This window comes from Aedes albopictus, chromosome 1 (assembly GCF_035046485.1).
Source record: "Aedes albopictus strain Foshan chromosome 1, AalbF5, whole genome shotgun sequence".
NCBI classification, from domain to species: domain Eukaryota; kingdom Metazoa; phylum Arthropoda; class Insecta; order Diptera; family Culicidae; genus Aedes; species Aedes albopictus.
The window spans coordinates 18,794,072-18,814,316 of record NC_085136.1 but is presented as its reverse complement, the minus strand read 5'-3'; the positions used below and the strand labels follow the sequence as shown (position 1 = coordinate 18,814,316).

General features: G+C 45.7%; 3 protein-coding genes across 6 annotated transcripts in view; 2 read left to right on the top strand and 1 right to left on the bottom strand.

Moving 5' to 3' along the window:
- The window catches only part of LOC109408938 (uncharacterized), a 463,030-nt gene that overhangs the window by 304,473 nt on the left and 138,312 nt on the right, over window positions 1-20,245 (top strand). The gene's annotated exons all lie outside the window — the stretch shown is intronic.
- Window positions 335-16,052, bottom strand: LOC134284825 (GPI transamidase component PIG-T). 2 transcript variants are annotated; one of them, XM_062844148.1, is made up of 3 exons: window positions 15,916-16,052; window positions 15,621-15,861; window positions 335-1,976 (listed from the first exon to the last, which is right to left on the bottom strand). In XM_062844148.1, the coding sequence occupies exons 2-3, from the start codon at window positions 15,799-15,801 to the stop codon at window positions 403-405; spliced, it is 1,755 nt and encodes a 584-aa protein (XP_062700132.1). In that variant the 5' UTR covers window positions 15,802-15,861; window positions 15,916-16,052; the 3' UTR covers window positions 335-402. The 2 variants fall into 2 exon arrangements, with proteins under 2 accessions (XP_062700132.1, XP_062700133.1); XM_062844149.1 differs by having other exon boundaries at window positions 15,920-16,050.
- LOC109431162 (carnitine O-acetyltransferase) lies at window positions 16,105-18,819 on the top strand. 3 transcript variants are annotated; one of them, XM_062844146.1, is made up of 3 exons: window positions 16,105-16,262; window positions 16,394-16,663; window positions 16,870-18,819. In XM_062844146.1, the coding sequence occupies exon 3, from the start codon at window positions 16,883-16,885 to the stop codon at window positions 18,725-18,727; it is 1,845 nt and encodes a 614-aa protein (XP_062700130.1). In that variant the 5' UTR covers window positions 16,105-16,262; window positions 16,394-16,663; window positions 16,870-16,882; the 3' UTR covers window positions 18,728-18,819. The 3 variants fall into 3 exon arrangements, with proteins under 3 accessions (XP_062700130.1, XP_019562911.3, XP_062700129.1); XM_019707366.3 differs by having other exon boundaries at window positions 16,125-16,262; window positions 16,362-16,663; XM_062844145.1 differs by lacking the exons at window positions 16,105-16,262; window positions 16,394-16,663 and adding an exon at window positions 16,670-16,815.

The window sequence follows — 20,245 nt, the reverse complement described above, 5'->3', positions numbered from 1 at the left end:
TGTTCAAGTTTTCACATCTTCCGGGAAATCTACCGGAGTTGGAATAGAGTGCAGTAAAGGCAGCCCCAGTGACAAGTGATTGTTTTCTGAAAACCGAGTTCGGTAACTGTATGGTGCTTGTTTTGCAGCCGTGTCTTAGCTTATGGTTTATATCTGACTAGCTTCCCTTTTAATCAGCGTTGAAAGCTTCAATTCGATGGTTACACAACAGAAAGCAAATGACTGAAGCTTATAGCGCTGAAAATGTTAGTTGGGTACCTACGACAAAGAGTAACTAGGAAATGGGGTGAGGAACAATCCGAGGAATGATTCGGATCAGCGTAACAACTGCAACTTACGTTTCCAACTAGTTTTATTTGAAATGACTTAGAATTGCTTTAGTTTTATTAAATGTAAACCTACTCACTTATCGTCCCCAGCAATGGGAGCGGTCTCAGTCTTCTCTTCTTCGGTCTTCTTGCGCTTGCGACCGAACCAGCCTTTAATCTTATCGGTCAGCTTTGGTTTGGCTGGTTCCTTGCTCTTGGCTACGATTCGCTTAGTGGAAATGTTGTGAATTGGCCCGAAAGCCAACGCCACGACCGTACAGGCCAGGCAGATCACATTGTACGGCATGCTGAAGTCCGGAATGGGAAGCGTCAGTAGAAGAGCTTCCGTACGGATTTGCAAGAAGTAGCCATTCGGTTGGGTAGCGTTGAAGGATTCCCGCAGCAGCGAAGCTTCTCGCGGCAAGGAGGAGTAGTTGCGCGCCACTGGCAGAAGAACTGAGATGATCGATGGTTGCAGATAATGTCCGTGGCTGGCATCCGGCGGGTACTCTTGCCACTTGAGGAAGATGTAGTCGAAGTCGATCGATAGTTCGATGGTCGAACGGGTTGGAATGATCAAGGCGATCTCTAGATGGGACGGCCGCTCCCGCTGTCGACCTGGAATGTACTTAACGGTGCGAGGTTCGATTCGCTGATCTCCTCGTGTGATCCTCAGAGTGTGCAAGTAGATCGGTACGAACCAAGGAATGTTTTCGAAAATTATCAGATTCAAATCCGCCCAATGGCTATTGGTTATACGGGTTACGATCCGTCCGCGCTCTTGTCCTACACCGGAAATGAACCGCTTCGAAAAGATCGGAGGCTGCGACGTTAAGGCGATCACATTGGGATCGTTTTTGTCCACTGCCGCCACGTTGAACATTCGCTGCTTCTTCTCAAACTCCTTCAGGTCGTACTCGTGCAGAACCGAGTTCGCTCCACCTCGGATCGATCGGATCACGTTTGTAGGCATTTGAGTCATGTCGTAGTTCCTATCCGTAACGTCGACATACACCTTGCTACTAGTGGCCAGCACACAGGCCCCTTCGATCCCTTGCCCAAACAACTTCCTGATGGACCAATCCTTCCCTCCAAACAATCGTTGATCCTGGACCAGACTCACGCTCTGACGTACCTCCAACTGAAACTCGCTGCAGTCCGCATCGACGCACAACTTCCTCATATGAACCGCCAGCGAATGGTAATTCCCCGAGTACACATGATCCGCCGTCAGCAGCGAGACCAACCCCTCCCTCAACTTACACGGTAGCAGTTTCTTCCACGGCGTCAAATTCTCCGTACAAACGATCTCCCGAGGTAGTGCCGCGTATCGCACCTTCGCCTGCCCCATCCCTTCGAACCGGTGCGTCATCGGCCTTAGCGAATACTCCGGCCGGAAGGTGTTGGTCCGGTCCACGAAGCTCAATGATGCGCAAAACAGCCCCGAAAGCGTACCACACAGCTGTTTCCATTTGTGGTCCACTTCGGCATCGTCCGCCGGGGGTTCGAACCAGGCCCACACTTCGGCACCGGGGCCGGCGTCCACCACCGGGAAGCCCCAGTTTTCGTAGCGCCACATACCGTTGGTGAAGCTCAGGTGCAGTTCACTGACACCATAGTGGTAGAACAGCTCAGTCAGCGATCGCGACATCAGGTGAGTGTGGAGTACTGTAATATATGGGAAAATAGTATGGTTAGGTATTGGAGAAAATGCTAGACACGTTCGAACAACAGCTATTTAGCAATGTATTGCACGGAGAAAAACTAGTGTAGCATACTAATTATTCCAAATTAACAATCATAAAATTACACTGATTAGGGTTTCCCAAATGGTCAACAACGGGAAATACCGACTTACTTTCTTACCTCTTCGAGTTGTAAAAACCCAAACAACCTTTTTACCAACAAACAAAAAACCCATCGCTTTTAACCTTTCTTTCAACCGTCAACAAAAAAAACCCATACGTAACGGCACTGCAATGCCAAGGCAATGAACAATAAACTTACCTTTTAGATAAACATCACTTACCTGTAAAAACATCACCAGACTGTTGTACAAACAGCTACCTAGGCTAAGAGAAATGTGTAAACATAGTATATAAGATATAGTGAACATTAAAGACACATGATTCGTGAAGTTCAAGTTTAACTGAGCGGACACGCTGTCCGTTGTTTTATTCCTCAAGTTGTGACGTTCACCGCCAATCCTCTCTGAGTTTCTTCCGACCAGAACACCAGCGAACACGATGTTCGAAATGATTGTTGTTTAACTGCTAAAGTGTTATTATAGGCCGATACCGTCGCAGTTGCCGAATCCGCCGAGCGAGACGAAGAATTATTTCGTTCAATTATACATTATATTGTTTCCGACTAGAACACTAGGCTGGTTTGAAACAACAAATCTGTTAGTTGTTTTTCTATCTTTGCTGTTTGTTATTATCCGTTGCAAGAAAATAGAGAGCGAAAATGGTACAAAATCGCTAATAGACCTCCGCTCGTACGTTTAATCGTTCTGGTGTCTTTTACAATAAGTGCGCGAATGGGCCAAAGAATACTGCGCCGAAAATACCAACACGATTTACCGTACTGGCGGAGGTATACGAGCACTTGCGCTCAAAAATTTTCGCGCAACGCATAATATTTCAATCTAGAAATTTGTTGTTTCGAAACTAATAATGGCGGTTGAAACAAACTTGCTTGTTTGTTGTTTCTAATATTGGTTATAACCTTATAACTATAGTAAAATCCTTTCCGGTAGAAACAAATTTGGAAATTTGTTGTTTTCTACAAACATCATGGTTTGTTTTTACTAATCTTTGGGTTGACTGTTTCATGTGTTTGTAATGAAAAACAAACCACAATTTTGGTTTGTTACAACAAACAGCCCGAGTAAAATCAAACCGAGTTTTTGTTTGAGGCAAATTTAACTGGAAGTTTAGTTTGAAACAAACCAAAATAGTAGTTTGTTTCATTAGAACCATCCCAGAAGCCTCGCCACTAGCTCTTTTCGTTCAGCCATTTGAAGAGTCTTTGCGGACATCATACACTCCCTGTCTGCTCTTCTGTACTGATGCTGACGTTGCAACCCGAAGTTTGTGATAAAAAAAAAGTCTCATTTTTATAAGGTAAGATTATTAAAATATATTTTTCTGTGATTTTGTAAATCAAATTATGTTGCTTCTTCAAATTTCAGATACACCAGGAAAAAATCTCGAAAAACCTCGCATATTTCCAACACCAAGTAAAAGACGCAACCTTCTTGAAGGGCCACACCGTTTCTCCCGAGGTTTCACCGCACTCGGGACTGAAGAAGCTATGATGGCGGAATTGCGACCGTAGCTGAAAAAACCAAGCCAGGATGAGAAGGAGCAGTGGAAAAACCAAGCTGAGCACTCGGCCAGGGCTTCAACCAGGACCACAAACTAGCAATCATTTCCCGTAAAAGATTCCCACAATAGAAAACGCTTGCTAGCCGACCGCATCATCAGCTCCTTCCAAAAGCAATGAATATCAGGTTAATTATGGAAGCCGCTCTGGAGCACCCCAAATCTCGCCGATCTCAATCGATCGAACGGTCAGCATAAGCAGATTGTTACATCGGTATTGGGAGGAGGCTGTTCCTGGGAGTACAACTGTAAATATCGGCAATCTGGAGGTTGGTCTTCCGCTGAAAGGTTCAGTCTTGGGTAAATAAATAAAAAAATAAAAATATTGTTTATTTTTTTTAAATTTTTCGTTTTTTTTTTCGTAGATATATACAAATACAAAAAAGAGGGGCAAAGCAAAAGCAATTTTAACAAACCCGTTAGTTTATTTCAAACGGAAGTTCCGGTTAAATCAAACTTAAATTTGGTAAAGACAAACCGTGAGTATTAGTTGAAACAACTACCGACATCGTTTGTTTTCTAACCTGTCAAAATAGAACAACTGGCATATTGGTAATTTCAAACAAAAGTTTGTTGATAATAACGGCAAATTGACAAAATCTACAACTGCCAACTTTGGTTAGTTTCAACTACCGCGATAAGTAAATTCAAACCAATATTTGGTTTGTGCCAAATTCAACCTGAAATTCCGGTTGAATCAAACTGAAATTCGTTTGTGTTTACTAATATTTTTTCTCCGTGGGGAGAAAACACGAAGGGAGACCTGATGACGAGAAAGAAGCGTTCTACGCGCAGTTAGAGCAAACATACGATGGTTGCTCGCCGCGTGACGTGAAAATCGTAATCGGCGACATGAACGCGCAAATAGGAAGGGAGGAAATGTACAGACCGGTAATCGGGCAAAACAGCCTGCACGCCGTATCGAATGATAACGGCCAGCGATGCGTAAACTTCGCAGCCTCCCGTGGTATGGTAGTCTGAAGCACCTTCTTCCCCCGCAAAGATATCCACAAAGCCACTTGGAGATCACCCGACCATCAAACAGAAAACCAAATCGACCACGTTCTAATCGACGGTAAATTCTTCTTGGATATAACCAATGTCCGCACATACCGCAGTGCGGATATAGATTCGGATCACTACTTAGTCGCTGAATGCATGCGCTCAAAACTTTCGACAGTTATCACCACGCGTCGAAGTCGAACGCCGCGACTCAACATCGAGCAGCTGCGTAACGTAGAAGTGGCTCAAGACTACGCGTAGCAGTTAGCAGTGGCCCTACCAACGGAAGAGCAGCTTGGCGCAGCTACACTTGAAGATGGCTGGAGGGACATCCGATCCGCCATAGGTAGTACCTCGGCTACAGCACTAGGCTTCGCGACTCCGAATCACAGAAACGACTGGTACGACGGCGAATGTGAACAGTTGAAAAACGAGAAGAATGCAGCATGGGCGAGAATGCTGCAACACCGTACGAGAGCGAATGAGGCACGTTACAAACAGGCGCGGAACAGGCAGAATTCAGTCTTCCGGATGAAGAAGCGCCAGCAGGAAGAACGAGATCGCGAAGCGATGGAAGAGCTGTACCGCGCTAAGGACACACGAAAGTTCTACGAGAAGCTGAACCGCTCGCACAGAGGCTTTGTTCCCCAAGCCGACATGTGCCGAGATAATCACGCGAATATTCTCACGAACGAGCATGAGGTGGCGGCAGTATTACGAGGAGCACCTCAATGGCGACGTTGCAAGTACCGAAGGTAGCGTGGTAACAGATCTAGGAGTATGTGCAGGACGAAAGACTTCCGGTCCTTGACCTCCAAGAGATTGAGGAGGAGGTTGGCCGGTTGAAAACAACAAAGCCGCTAGAAAAGATCAACTACCAAGCGAGCTTCTAAAATACGGTGGAGAAGCACTGGTGTAGTGCTCTCACACTGGGTCATTACCAAGATTTGGGAGGAGGAAGTATAACCGGAGGAACGGATGGAAGGTATCGTGTGTCCCATCTACAAAAAGGGCGACAAGTTGGATTGCGGGAACTACCGCGCGATCACACTACTGAGCGCTGCCTACAAGATACTCTCTCAAATTTTATGCCGCCGTCTATCACTGATTGCAAGAGAGTTCGTGCGGCAATATCAGGCTGGATTCATGGGTGAACGCGCTACAACGGACCAGATGTTCTCCATCCCCCAGTTGTTGCAGAAATGCCGCGAATACAACGTGCCCACACATCACTTGTTCATCGATTTCAAATCGGCGTATAATACAATCGATCGAGAACAGCTGTGGCAAATTATGCACGAATAGGGATTCCCGGATATACTGATACGAATAATCAAGGCGACGATGGATCGAGTCATGTGCATAGTTCGAGTATCAAGGACGCCCTCGAGTCGCTTCGAATCTCGCAGAGGGTTACGGCAAGGTCAACATCGCATTAAAAGATGTAATAAGGAGGGCGGAATTATTTTGACGAAGTCCGTTCAGCTGCTTGGTTCCGCTGATGATCTTGATTTGATATTATAGCTCGCGCCTGGCACCCCGAATTTGTGTCGACGGTGATGAAGTCGACGCGGTTACGGAATTCTTCGTGTACTTGGACTCATTGGTAACCGCTGACAACGACACCAGCAGAGAAATTGAGAGACGCTTTGTGGCAGGAGATCGAGCTTACTGTAAACTCCACAGAACTCTATGATCGAACAAAGTTCGTCGTCACTGTTGTCACACGAAGTTAACTACCTACAAAACGCTAATTAGTTCGGTTTTTCGGTAGCCCTCTATGGGCACGAAACATGGACTCTACGTGCAGAGGATCAACGCGCCCTTTAGTTTTAGAACGGAAGGTGTTGCGCACCATCTACGGAGGAGTGCAGATGGAAAACGGGACTAGGAGAAGGTAAATGTACCATGAACTGCATCAGCTGCTGAGAGAACCAACCGCGAAAACTGATGCCGTTTTCGTTTTTGTGGCGGTGCTACACCGGTGCAGCACTTTTGCACCGAAAATGTTCGTTTTTGATTTTCGTGCTGCACCGGTGTAGCACTTTTTCTGCACCGCTCACGATAGTGCAGCACTCAGAAAATCGGGAGTGTAGTAGGTGTACACCGCGTCCGCCAATCAGCGTTTGCGAAGTTGTCAATATTTTGGTTTTTATACACGCACACCAATGCAACTACACCAAAAACGTTCGGTTTTTCAGCGAAAAGTGTAGCACGAAACGGTGTAGCACCGCCGCAAAAACGAAAACGACATGAGAGGCTACGGTGGGCGCGTCAGTCAGGTAGGCCTAGTGCTCATCTTTTGCGAGTGTGTTATGTCGTTTTCGTTTTTGCGGCGGTGCTACACCGTTTCGTGCTACACTTTTCGCTGAAAAACCGAACGTTTTTGGTGTAGTTGCATTGGTGTGCGTGTATAAAAACCAAAATATTGACAACTTCGCAAACGCTGATTGGCGGACGCGGTGTACACCTACTACACTCCCGATTTTCTGAGTGCTGCACTATCGTGAGCGGTGCAGAAAAAGTGCTACACCGGTGCAGCACGAAAATCAAAAACGAACATTTTCGGTGCAAAAGTGCTGCACCGGTGTAGCACCGCCACAAAAACGAAAACGGCATTAGTGTCGACTGGCAAGGCGACCTTTTGCCTGGTTGAATCCTGCTTGGAAATCGGTTTGTGATGCCGCTGGCCGGGGATGGCCGGCTAAATCGCATTGTATTGTTTTGGAAGGCCCGCTTGATGCATGTTAGGTAGGCGTAGTTTGTTCGAGTTTGACGTGCCTGCACGCACCCTCTTTGGCAAAAACACAAGAAAAGGGCCTGTGTCAGAGTGCCAATACTTATCCGTGGGGTAATGCTTACACCGTCGTGATGGCTAAAATTCGAGGCGTCCCACCGAGTAGTCTACAGACAGGATCTTAGAAGGACGCGTCGTGGCCCGGGTCCTTAGACGATGCCCACCAATCTGGAATAATTGCGTCAAAGCCGCGAGGCAAAATTAGGACCAATATGGAGAAGATGATAAAGCTCTATACCGAGCATGGTTGGAAGTGTTCCTAAGCTCGATTATCGGAACAAACTAAAGAACGGAGAATTGAATATTCTAGAAGTTCCTTGAAATTTAAAACGAAACAGTCACTGACAATCCTGAACTGCGAGCCCCAAGCGAAACAAAAAGTAGAGAGCATTCAATTATTAGAAGCGTCTGCAAATTGGCTGACTGTAATGCTCGTTCGCCGAGTGGTAATTCTCCAGAAGGAAACCTACCGATCTTGAAAGATTTCCTTCCAGCCTTCCAGTTCTTCCGTTAGAATTCAGGGATTACTTTGATAGTTCCTTCAGAGATTTCTCTAGGAATTTCTTCAGAGGCTTCTCCGGGAGTTTCTTTCAGGGATTCTTAGAAGCACCGTAAAAGGGTTTGTCCTGTTGTTGATTCACAAGTTCTTCAATGATTCCTCCTAGAATTCTATCTGGGATTGATTCAGGAAGTTCTTCAGTGATTCCTGTAGGATTTTTTTCAGGGGTCCCTTCAAACATTCCTTTAGAAGTTCTGCTAAGAGATTTCTCCTGGCGTTAATTCAAGGATTCTTCTAGAAGTTCCTTCAGAGTGTCATCCACGATTTTCTTCTTGAATTTCTTTAGCAATTCAGTGAGGGATTCATCCAAAAAGTTCTTCATGGTTTCCTGCAGGAATTTATTCAGACATTAAGTTGTTACTTCAGGCACAGACAAACAGACGTAACTGTAATAAGTATCGGACTTATTAAGAAAAACACCCGAACTTCCTACGAAGTATTTTATTTCGATCCGCTGTACACGCTGTCTTGGTCACAACTGCCTAACTACATACAACTGAACATTCTAGAATGACTTAACAGTTCTTTTACAAGTGTTGCCAGATTTGATAAAACTAAAACCTATTACACGCTTTCTCTTTTTTTTTATGTAGCTCAAAAACTCACTTAACCTAATCTATTTAAATGTCAAGCCTATTTGGGGGCCGAACAACACGTCCACTACGCGTTTTGTAGGGTACACTTCGTGAAGTATCATCTGAATCTGATTCAGACATAGCATTGGATAGATCAACGTCAATGGGTGACTCGGAATCACTTGCTGTATAGAAGCTTTCAGGATCAGCTTCTAGGGATAGCGATGTATCAGGTGACTGTGGTTCTGATCTTTCACCTTCCTGGAAGTCGAGATTAACAGGAGGTGGCTGATCTGGAGTGGAACGGCTAACACACAAATATGAGGGAACAATCACTCTAGCTGGTCGATCAGGACGATTCAAATATTTTGCAATGTGATCCTCATAATCCAACTCATTAGCGTTAGGACCTCCGTTTCGTGTTTTTGCAATGAACCGTCTATTTCGTCGGAAGTGATTTCCAAACCCATCCCTAACAACGTATGATCGACTGTTAACAATACGTACAATTTGACCGTAGTGCCACTCTTTGCCGTTCTTTTTAAAAATCACGCTGTCACCAATATTCAGGACTGGCAATGGTTTAGATGAACGATCATAGTAGTGCTTCTGGTACCGGCGCTTACGTTCCATCATTTCCGTAACACGGTTTTCTTCCAAGTTGTTACGCAAAAGCAGGCCACTGGACGTTGGTAGCCGAGTTTTAAGTTGACGACCGAAAAACAACTGACACGGAGAGACACCCATACTGGCTACAGGAGTAGAGTTGTATTCGAGCAAGCGATACCGGAAAGACTTTACATCACCCGCTTCATAGGACCTTTTAAGAATATTTTTGGCGATTGCTACCCCTTTTTCTGCTAGCCCATTGCTTTGAGGGTATCGAGGGCTCGAGAACACAAACTCAATGTTGCACTCATTAGCATAGGAATCAAAGGCAGACGAGTTGAAAGGGATTGATTGATTTGTCTTTATTAGAGAGACTTTCAGCCCTTGGCTGGTTCGTCTCTTTAGTTGAAAGGGACATTGTCACACCTTATTTGCGTGGGATAACCGTAATCACAAAAGACTCGATCAAAGACGTCTATCACATGACGGGCAGATTTCTCACTCAGTTGTCTTGATATTACATACCCTGAGTAAGCATCTATGATCACCACATGGTCATGCCCAGCATACTCATACAGATCAATGCCAACACGCTGAAACGGGTAACAAGGAGGAGAATCTTGATGGAGAGGCTCTTTTTGAATATTACGCGTAAACTTTTCACACACAGTACATTCCTTTACTAGCTCCGAAATATCATTCGACATCCCTGGCCAAAAGAACTGGGCTCGTGCACGAGCAAGCGTTTTCTCCATTCCCAAATGAGGTGCATGCAACCACTTAGATATTGTGGACTGCAGCAATGTCGGAACAACCAAACGGTGTTCCTTGAACAGTAGTCCGTTTTCGTAATGAAGTAAGTGACGATGTTTGTAGAATAACTGCCCAAGATCATCCAATTGGTGGTAACCTGGCCAGCCATGCTCAACGTAACCAATGATGCGACGATATCGCTCGTCTTTGTCCAATGTTTCCACATAAAGCTTGTAATTATCAGGGGATAGGCAAACACTACGAGATAATGTGTGAATCATACCGGACAACTCCTCGCACAAGTCCTTGTCACTAGGAAGTGCCGCCCGAGACAGGCAATCAGCAACCAGCATCTCTTTCCCAGGTGTATATTTGATGCACATTCCCGGGTACTTCAACAAATGCAGGAACATCCTTTGAAGACGAGGAGTAACATCATCAATATCACGTTTTACTAGTGATTCCAGGGGTTTATGGTCAGATTGAACTACGAACTCATGACCATAAAGGAAGTAATGGAATCGTTCACAAGCAAACACGATAGCAAGAAGTTCTTTTTCAATTTGAGCCCACTTCTTCTCGCTATTCGATAGTGTACGTGATGCATAAGCAATAGCTTGCCCGTCTTGCATCAATACACTTCCCAGTCCATCCTTTGAACTATCGGTCTGGACAGTAACGGGCTTGTTAGGATCGAATATTGCCAACACCGGTGTAGCCGTTAAGGAGCTACGCAGATCTTCGAGTTCCCGTTCATGAACATCTGTCCACGCCCATTCGACGTCATTCCGAGACAATTCCCTCAGAGCAGCGGTGCGCTTAGATAGATTGGGGATAAACTTTCCAAGATATTTCAATAAGCCAAGCAACCGTAGCACGTCAGATTTTGTTCTAGGTTTGGGCATATCGAGAATTGCAGAAACATACGATTGATCAGGTCGAATTTGGCCGTCGGACATAATGTGACCCATGAACTTGACCTCGTCAGATCTATATTGAGTTTTAACTGAGTTAAATTTTACGTTATTCTTACGCGCCCGTTCGAGAACAATAGCTAATGTTTTATCATGTTCTTCGAAAGTTTCTCCTGCTACCGCAACATCATCAAAGTACACCTCAACTCCTGGAATATCTCCGAATAATTGTACCATGCGTTTCTGAAAGAGTTCAGGTGCGCTACTTATTCCAAATGGAAGGCGGTTCCAACGGTATCGACCGAATGGAGTCATGAACGTTGTTAAATCCGAACTTTGACGATCCAGTTCCATTTGCCAAAAGCCATTTCGAAGGTCTAACACGGTGAATACACGTTTTCCTGACATACGACTAAGAAGATCTTCGGATTTCGGTATTAGAAAATGCTCTCTCCTGATGCACGCATTCAAAGGCTTTGGATCTAAACAGATACGCAGAGAACCGTTGGGTTTTTCGACAATTTGCATATTGTTCACCCAATCCGTAGGGTAATCGACAGGACTAATAATACCATGTTCCTCCATTGCCTCAAGTTCTTTCTTCAGACGATCATGCAAACTCATAGGAATTCGTTTTTTGTAGTGAAGCGATGGGATAGCGTTTTCTTTCAGTATAATTCTACAAGTACCTGGAAGCTTACCCAAGCCTTCAAATACATCGGCATTAGATTCAATAAACCTTTCTCTCTCAGACGGAAATGTAATCGAAGACTCCAGACTGTTTAAACGCTCGATGAGACCAAAGGAAACACACGACTCAAGTCCGAGCAGGCTCAAATGAATCATCTACAACGAGGAAATCCGCTGTATGAGCCAGACCCTTGTCTTCATCCACACACTGTAGTGTAACGTGACCATGAATGTTGATTTCATTTGAGCTGTAGTCTACGACATTGAAAGATCTTTTATTCAAAAGCGGAATTTTCATACGGGTAACAACACTTAATGGAATACAGTTAACGTCAGCGCCGGTATCAAGCTTGAAGTTCACCGGCCAGTCCTGGATTAGATATCGCTTGGTCCATTTTTCACGAGCCTCCCCACTTGACGTTGCATTCGAATTTATTCTATAATTAGAGTTGGATCTACTAGAAAACCTACGTTTACGAATGTCATTCAAACCCACTTCACAAAAATTACCTGCATCTGCCCAGTTCACCATGTGCACATTAGTGTTGCTCGTTGTCTGTTTTGTGTCGTATTTAGACCCACCGGACGATCGCATTGTTCCACTGCCCTTGCTGCCTCCGGACTGGACAACGCTCTTGCTGTCATGTTTGGTTGTTCTGCAGTACCTTTTGAAGTGCCCTCGCCGTCCGCATCCATCGCAAACCACGTCGATCGCTGGACAGTAGCGCCGATGACGTCCATTGAACGGTTGACCACAATTGTAGCACGTCAGCGTCTTCAATGCGGCTACCTCACTTTCCCCATTCGTAGATTTATCGGTTACGTTGTGCACCTCCTTCCGTTCCAACAGTTGTTTATTCTCGGCGGCGGCTTCGTAAACTTTACACATTTCGATGATGTTCACAAGTGGCTCGTTCTTACCGTCCAGCAATTTGAGATGCAGCTTCTTATCTTGGATGCCGAGGATAATCCGGTCTCGCAACATCCGATCCGCATACGAGGTTTGGCAGGCTTCACATTCGAACTCGCAGTACGCCAACTGTGTCCGGAGTGCTGTCTCGAATTCAGCAAAAGGTTGCTTCTCCTTCTGCACGATCAAATTGAACTTGAACGCCTCGACTGCCAGATTTTTCCGCGGGAGACAATAAGCGTCAAAAGCATCAATCACCTGTGCCAGTGTGCGTTGTTGTACTGCGCCTCCGCCAGCAACAGGGACCACACCGGCAGCGGGTTGGTTGTTTACTCCACCTACGGCTGCAGCTGCTGCTCCTCCCACTGGCTGGTTCACGACATTGCCGCCGGCAGCTCCTCCACCGAACATGCTTTCAACGTCACCATTGTTCGGGAATAACGTATTGTAGATTTCTACGCCATGTTCACCGACCAGCCACAAAAACGTTGCTATTTTATTCCTTTCCGTTTCACCAGTTTTGTTGTTTGCAATCATGTAGATGTTGAATTTCTGCTTCCATCGTGGCCACTCTTTCGACAAATTTGTGCAGTCCAAAGATTGTGGTAGACGATCCACACCACCTACCATGTTTACAATTGTCGATTTGGCAGTTCGCTTCGGTCATCACAGTGTGAGTGTGATCGCGAATTCTGCAGTGTTCGTTTTCTCACTAAGCGCTCTTCTCTCACGTCTCACGTTGACCCCTCCGAATTTTCGAGAACCACACACACTAATCACCGATATGATTCGCGACTGTACATGTGTACCACGACTTTTTCCGCTTCTTTGCGACTTCGTACAAAGTCCACGCCAACTGCGACTACTGAATGTTCAAGATTTTCGCTTTTGCACCGTATTTTCACGACACTTTCCCCGATATTTTCACGTTTTCACGACCGGTCCTTTACTTCTGACACCATGTAATAAGTATCGGACTTATTAAGAAAAACACCCGAACTTCCTACGAAGTATTTTATTTCGATCCGCTGTACACGCTGTCTTGACAACTGCCTAACTACATACAACTGAACATTCTAGAATGACTTAACAGTTCTTTTACAAGTGTTGCCAGATTTGATAAAACTAAAACCTATTACAGTAACACTCTTCAAAACGGCTTGGCACATGCATTTAACGATCAATTCAAATTTCATTTGATTTGCGCGATCGTTCCACCAGAAGGGGTTCATTCACAAATGTCATAACGCTAAAATTGGTCGTTTTCAACACCCACCCACCCCCTTCGTAACACTGTTTATATGGGGAAAATTTTATTTTGTTCGAGCTGTAACACCATGGAGGACACCCACCCACCCCCTCAGGCGTTATGACATTTGTGAACAGACCCAAGGGCTAGTGTTTGATCGCTTTGACGTTTGCCATTGTACACGTTGCTGAATGATGCAAACGAAAATTACAAGCAATTTGTATAGTAATGTGCGTGTCAAAAAAACGTCAAATTGAAATCCATCATGGCCGACAGTGTCGCGCGCGTTCTACCAACAGGTGACAGTGTGCTCATGAATATGACACCGGGCAAAGTTTTTGATGAATTTACTCTAAGAGTTCTCCTGAAAATCCTTGAGAGTTCCTTGAGAGAGAATTCCTTTAGGGATTCCTCCAGCAACTCCTTCTGGCATTCCTCCAGGAATTTCTTCAAAGATTTCTCATAGAATTCATTGATGGGTTTCTTGTGGAATTCCTTGAGGGATTTCATAAAATCCCTCGTGGATTCCTCCAGAAACTCCTTCAGTAATTTCTCCAGGGATTCTTCGAGAATACCTTCATGAATTTCTTTTTGAATTCCTCGGGAAATTGCTTCAGAAATTTCCCTGGAAATCTCCCTTGGAATTGCTGGAGAAATTACATCAGGAACCACTTCAGTAATTTCTTCTTAAATTCCTTCACGGATTTTTCCAGGAACTTCCTTTTGGATTTCTGAAGAAACTCCACCATGGACACCTCCACTAGCTCCTTCATATTTCTCCAATGATTTCTCCAGGCACTCTTCATGGATTCCTGCAGGAATTCCTCCGAGAATTCTTTGTGGGATTTTTCTTGAAATTACTAGAGGAATTTTTCTTACAGCTTTTTCAGGGATTCCTTCAGAAACTTCTTCGGTGATGTTTCCAAAAATCCTAATTCAATTCCTCCAGACATTTTTCAGGGATTTTGCTGGTAATTTTTGGGGATTTCTCATGGAATTACTGAAGATATTTCTCCAGGAACTCCATCAAGGATTTCTCCATGAACTACTTCAAAAATTTCTTCTCAAATTCCTTCAGAAATTTCTTCGGAAACTCACCCGAGAACTGGTGGGTAGTCTTCGCCTCCTTTCCTTACGGCCGCTGGGGAGTGGGGCTGGCGATGAGAGAGGGGTAGACAAGGAACTTGGTGGGATTGTAAAGTCCTTTAGCGTAAGTGATGCTCCAGCCAGGTCTGGATGGAATTGCGGATGACCTTTTCAGAGGCTCCTGAATCGTTTAGACTTGCTGTGCATAAATATCTGTATGAGGACGTATATCCACAGAGATTTGGAAGCCGCAGAGCCCGGCCTTATTGCCAAAGGCCTGTGACTCGTCGCCATATAGACAAATCGAGAGGATCATTCCCAACAGGCAGTTTCTTGAGCAACCATTTTAGCTTCCGAAAGGAGAGGCGAAATGTAATTGCCTAACCTCAGGAGTTCCGCAAAGTTCCATTCTGGGTCCAGTGTTATGAAATGCTAAGTAAAACGAACGAGCTGTTGAGATTGAAGATCTGATCTGGAACCCTAAACCCCCGGGGAAATAAACTATAGGATCCAGAGCCCAAAACCTATGACGACACTCGGTGTTGGAGGAAAGTTACGCTGTAACCGTCTTAGGGCCGATTTCTTCACCCTGGCTTAAGCGTTAAACCAGGTTTAACTGTATGGGTAAGCCTGGCTTACCGGATAAGCCGAGGTGAAGAAATCGGCCCTTAGTATCAAGCCAGGAATGCTAAATGATTTTAATACAAATGTAATAAAATTGAGTTTTCAATGAAAGAATATTTGCTAAAATCTAATTGAAACTACCGGGATTTGATACTTACGACTGTCGTTCTGCGATACGTCCCACCGTGTCGTGAACTGGAAGTAGCTGTAGACGAATCCATCGGGGAGTGGCTTGATTAGGAGCTCCTCGTCGAACGCATCGTTGAACTGCAGCGACGTATGCACAAGCACGCCGAATAGGATTAACACGATCAACCAGAGCGGTCGTCGAATCATCATAGTTTTGGGCCGATGGTGCTGCACTTTCTACACCAGGACTTCCGAAGTTTCACTAAAAAACTGAAAGAACTGGCTAAAATCTGACGAATCGATGCTGGAGTCGCGAATGTTTACCGACTTTGGTTCGTTTGACATCGAGAACTGTCACAAAGCACGCCTCACATCTTTTCTATTTTTACTGTATGTGGAATCTTTGTTCATTCGATTGCAGCGGTACCAAAAGTGTTGCAAATAACGGCAACACTGCTCCCAGTCGAAAGTTTTGGGTGGACGAAACCCCCAAAAAACACCCTTCTCTCTGCTTACCACCCCGCGACCCAACCCACTGCATACCTACACAGTAAGAAAAGTGATAGTGTTTTCCTGTGTTTTCTTTTATCAGAGCTGATAAGGACAGTTTATACAGTAACTGTTGTCAACCGTTGATTGTGTTCACAGAATTAAAAGCAATACACGAACAGGTGAGAATGTCGTCTAGCTAGAGTGATACAGCTTTTCGAATGGTTTCCTGCTAATTTTGGAAACACTAACACCACCACCATGGGGGCCTCCTTGATTAGTTTGCATTTTTGCAAACTTGTTTTCGTTCCAGTTATTCCTGTGTTCCACTGATTGTGTTGTGTTGTGCCTGGCTGCTGCTGCCGCCTGCCTGCAGTTCCTCCTTTCACTTTCAACACAAAAAGAGATACTGCTCCATACTACAACCAGACTACAACCACCGCACCCAAATATCTATTTTCGTGATCGGCTGCTGTTGACGTGTACAGAGTCTGCTCGCCTGAAGAAGTCAAGTCGCTTCAAACGCATCCATCGAATTCAACTGATTGACCACCAGCATATTCTATCGTCTATCCCATTTGCAGTAAGCTATTTATATACCTATTTTGCACAGTTTGCTACATGTAAAGCGCTTGACCGGTCTACTACCTATCAGTGCGCACAAAGTCCATAAACCAATTGAAGCAAAGTTAATTTATTTTGTGTGATTGCTTGGATTGGGGACTTCTACACAATGTAGATGCACGCACAGCCTACTTTTAGCGTTATTTAATCGCCTTTCCTTTCCAGGGCAAGCATCACCATGATGAGAATGCTGCAGACGAAAACGGTTCCGGTGGGGAGTCCGATGCTGCGGAGGATGCTCACCGCGGTCAGTACTCCCCCGCTTCCAGCGCTACCCCTCCCGAAGTTGGCCGACACCATGAACAAGCTGCTCACCACAGTCGAACCGCACGTCACTCGAGATGGCTACCAGCGCACCAAGCTGGCCATCGAGAAGTTCATGGCCCCCGGAGGTGACGGTGTCAAGCTGCAAAAACTGCTGGAAGAACGCGCCTCGAAGAAAAAGAACTGGCTTTCGGATTGGTGGCTACAGTCGGCTTACCTGCAGTATCGCGACCCGGTCATCATCTACTCCAGCCCCGGACTGGTGTTCCCCAAGCTGCGGTACGCCAAGGTGGACGATCAGCTCAAGTTTGCGGCTCGGATCACGTTCGGAGCTTTGCTGTACAAGCGAATGATCGACCGCGGTCAGATGCGACCGGAAATGATGGGCAAAGCTCCACTGGATATGCAACAGTACAATAAGATCTTCGGAACTTGTCGAGTGCCTGGATCGCCGGAGGACTCCCTGCAGTTCAACCCCGACTCGACGCATATCGTGGTCGCTTCAAACAATCAGTATTTTAAGGTTGAGGTGGGAAATTCGGACAACCTTTTCGGCGAGGACAAACTGCTCACGATGCTTCGGCAGTGCTACGACATGTCCCAGCAGAAGGCTGCCCCGGTTGGAATGCTTTCGGCGCTTCCACGAGACAGCTGGCACGAAGCCTACTCAGTATTGATGGCCGATCCAAGCAACCAGGAAACGATCAAAGCGATCCAAAGTTCGCTGTTTGTCCTGTCGTTGGACTACTCGATCGGAAACCCTTCAGGGGATGACGCCATAGACGCCTGCCACATGCTCATCCACGGAGGTGGATCAAAATCCAACTCCGGTAATCGTTGGTACGACAAAACCCTTCAGCTGGTGGTCGGTCCCAACGGCGTCAACGGCCTCACCTACGAGCATTCCCCGGCCGAAGGTCAGCCCATCGCAGTCCTGACCGACTTCATCATCAATCACATTGCCAAAGGGGACCAGGGAGGATCCGTACGAGAAGCCCCCGTCCCCCAGAAACTGACGTTCAACCTCTCCCCGCAAGCTCACGAGCTCCTCCAGAAGGCCGCCGTCAGCCACGACAAGCTGATCGCCGATCTGGACATGAACTACCTCCACTACACCGGCTACGGCAAGAACTTCATCAAAACCCAGAAGATGAGTCCGGACAGTTTCATCCAGATGGCCATCCAGTACGCCTTCTACAAACTCCACCGCGTCCCCGGCGCCCACTACGAATCGGCCCAGACCCGAATGTACGAAGCCGGCCGAACGGAAACCATCCGGTCCTGCTCGAACGAATCGGTCGCCTTCGCCCACGCCATGTTGGAACCCTTCCGAACCAACAGAGAAAAAGCATCCCGGCTGAAAGCCGCAGTCGACTCGCACAAACAGTACGCCTCCAAGGCCGTCCAGGGCTTCGGCGTCGATCGCCACCTGCTCGGACTCAAACTGATCGCCAAGGAGAACAACATCCCGCTGCCGGATCTGTTCAAAGACGAAGGCCTCCTAGCTAGTCAGCATATGCGGCTGTCCACCAGTCAGGTTGCCTCGCGGTATGACGCCTTCATGTGCTACGGACCGCTGACCAGCGATGGGTATGGCTGCTGCTACAACCCAAAGGACAACGACATGTGGTTCGGAATTTCCTCGTGGAAGTCCGATCCGGTGACGGACTCGGTGTCGTTCAGGAACTGTCTGCAGCAGGCCCTGGACGAGATGTTCGAGGTGCTGAGCGCGTGCAGCGCGCCGAGTAGCAAATTGTAAGGGGTGTGCAATTCGATAATAGTTGTATGATTTTTATATGCTTGTTGAGCGATAAGAGCTTTGATAAATCGGTGACGGTTTTATTATTGAAACATTTGTTTTAGATGTTCGTTGAGAAAATAACGCCTGGATGCTGTCCGTAAACTATGTACAAGTAGACTAAAATTTGGTCATCGCAGACTTTCCCCCTTCCACTCTCGTAGACGTTTGACTTTAGACTTTCGATATTGGCCAAACCCCAAACGTTTGACCGGAAATACGGATTTACACTCCAACGTCATTGTCGCAATTCTTCTTAGATACACAAATACTGCAATAACTTCAAACAAATCCCCATGAATTACTTACACTACCCTATCCTCATGACCGATACCAACGAAACCATGGGAAAGGATTCACAGGCCCGGTCGATGGTTACTTCTACGTAGATGCCTACTCAAAGTGGCCGGAAATTTTCAGGACCCGTAGCACCACTACCACAGCGGCGCTAGAGCTTGTGCAAGAAACTTTCGCAAGGTATGGCAACCCACCCACATACTCTTGTGTCCGACAATGCAAGCCTGGTAGTGAGTCACTTTCTAGTGATTTTCGAGTCAGTCACTAAATGTCACTATTTGCATGAAAAAGTCACTAAAGTAACTTTTTTCAGTAATGGTCACTAAAGTCACTATTTTCGTAAATCTGACAACATTTAGAAGATCATATAAGAATTTTGGTAAAACAACAATGCACAAATTTTCCTCAAAAACCTTCGACTACGTCGCTTAGGAATATTAGGAATATTTCATCGGCAACACAAGTGGGAATAGCGTGGCGCTGCAATCGGTTAGTTTCTCATTTTTTTATTTTTTTTTTATTCCGTGTCGGGTATTTCCATCACTGCGACCATTGTTTTGATCTATTGTGATATATTCCCCATTTTGTTTTTAGCTTTGTCCATATGACATAGCACTATTGGAAGTGATTGTCAATGTTGGACTTATAGCATTACTCCAGCACGGTATTGCGTACTGAATGTAGTGCACTACCGTACTGGGATTTGTTCTCCATATTTCAAAGGGTTCTAACAGCCCTTTGTCGAAGAACCTAATTCTAGTATTGAAAGTTGCCGGACAGTGGCATAATAAGTGTTCCGAGTCTTCTTTCTCTGCTTCACAGAAGCGACAACAATCATCTTGAAGTTTTCCAATCAGCTTCAAGTGATATCGGCTCGGACAATGGCCTGTAACTAGACCGACATAGGTATATACTGAGATCTTTCTTGGAAAGTTCTAGTATTTTGCGAGTCATTTTAACGTTCGGAGTAATGAAACGTTTTGCCTGCCTCGCTATAGAAGTGTTTTTCCAATTGGCATCCACTTTTAAAGTTTCCCAAGCTTTCAGCTCCATTCTAAGAGATGCAGCAGAAAGCCCACAATAGGGTTCTGGCCCTATGAATTGACGGGCCGATCCAAGTCTTGCTAGCATATCGGCTTTTTCGTTACCATCAATTCCACAATGGCCAGGAACCCAATATAA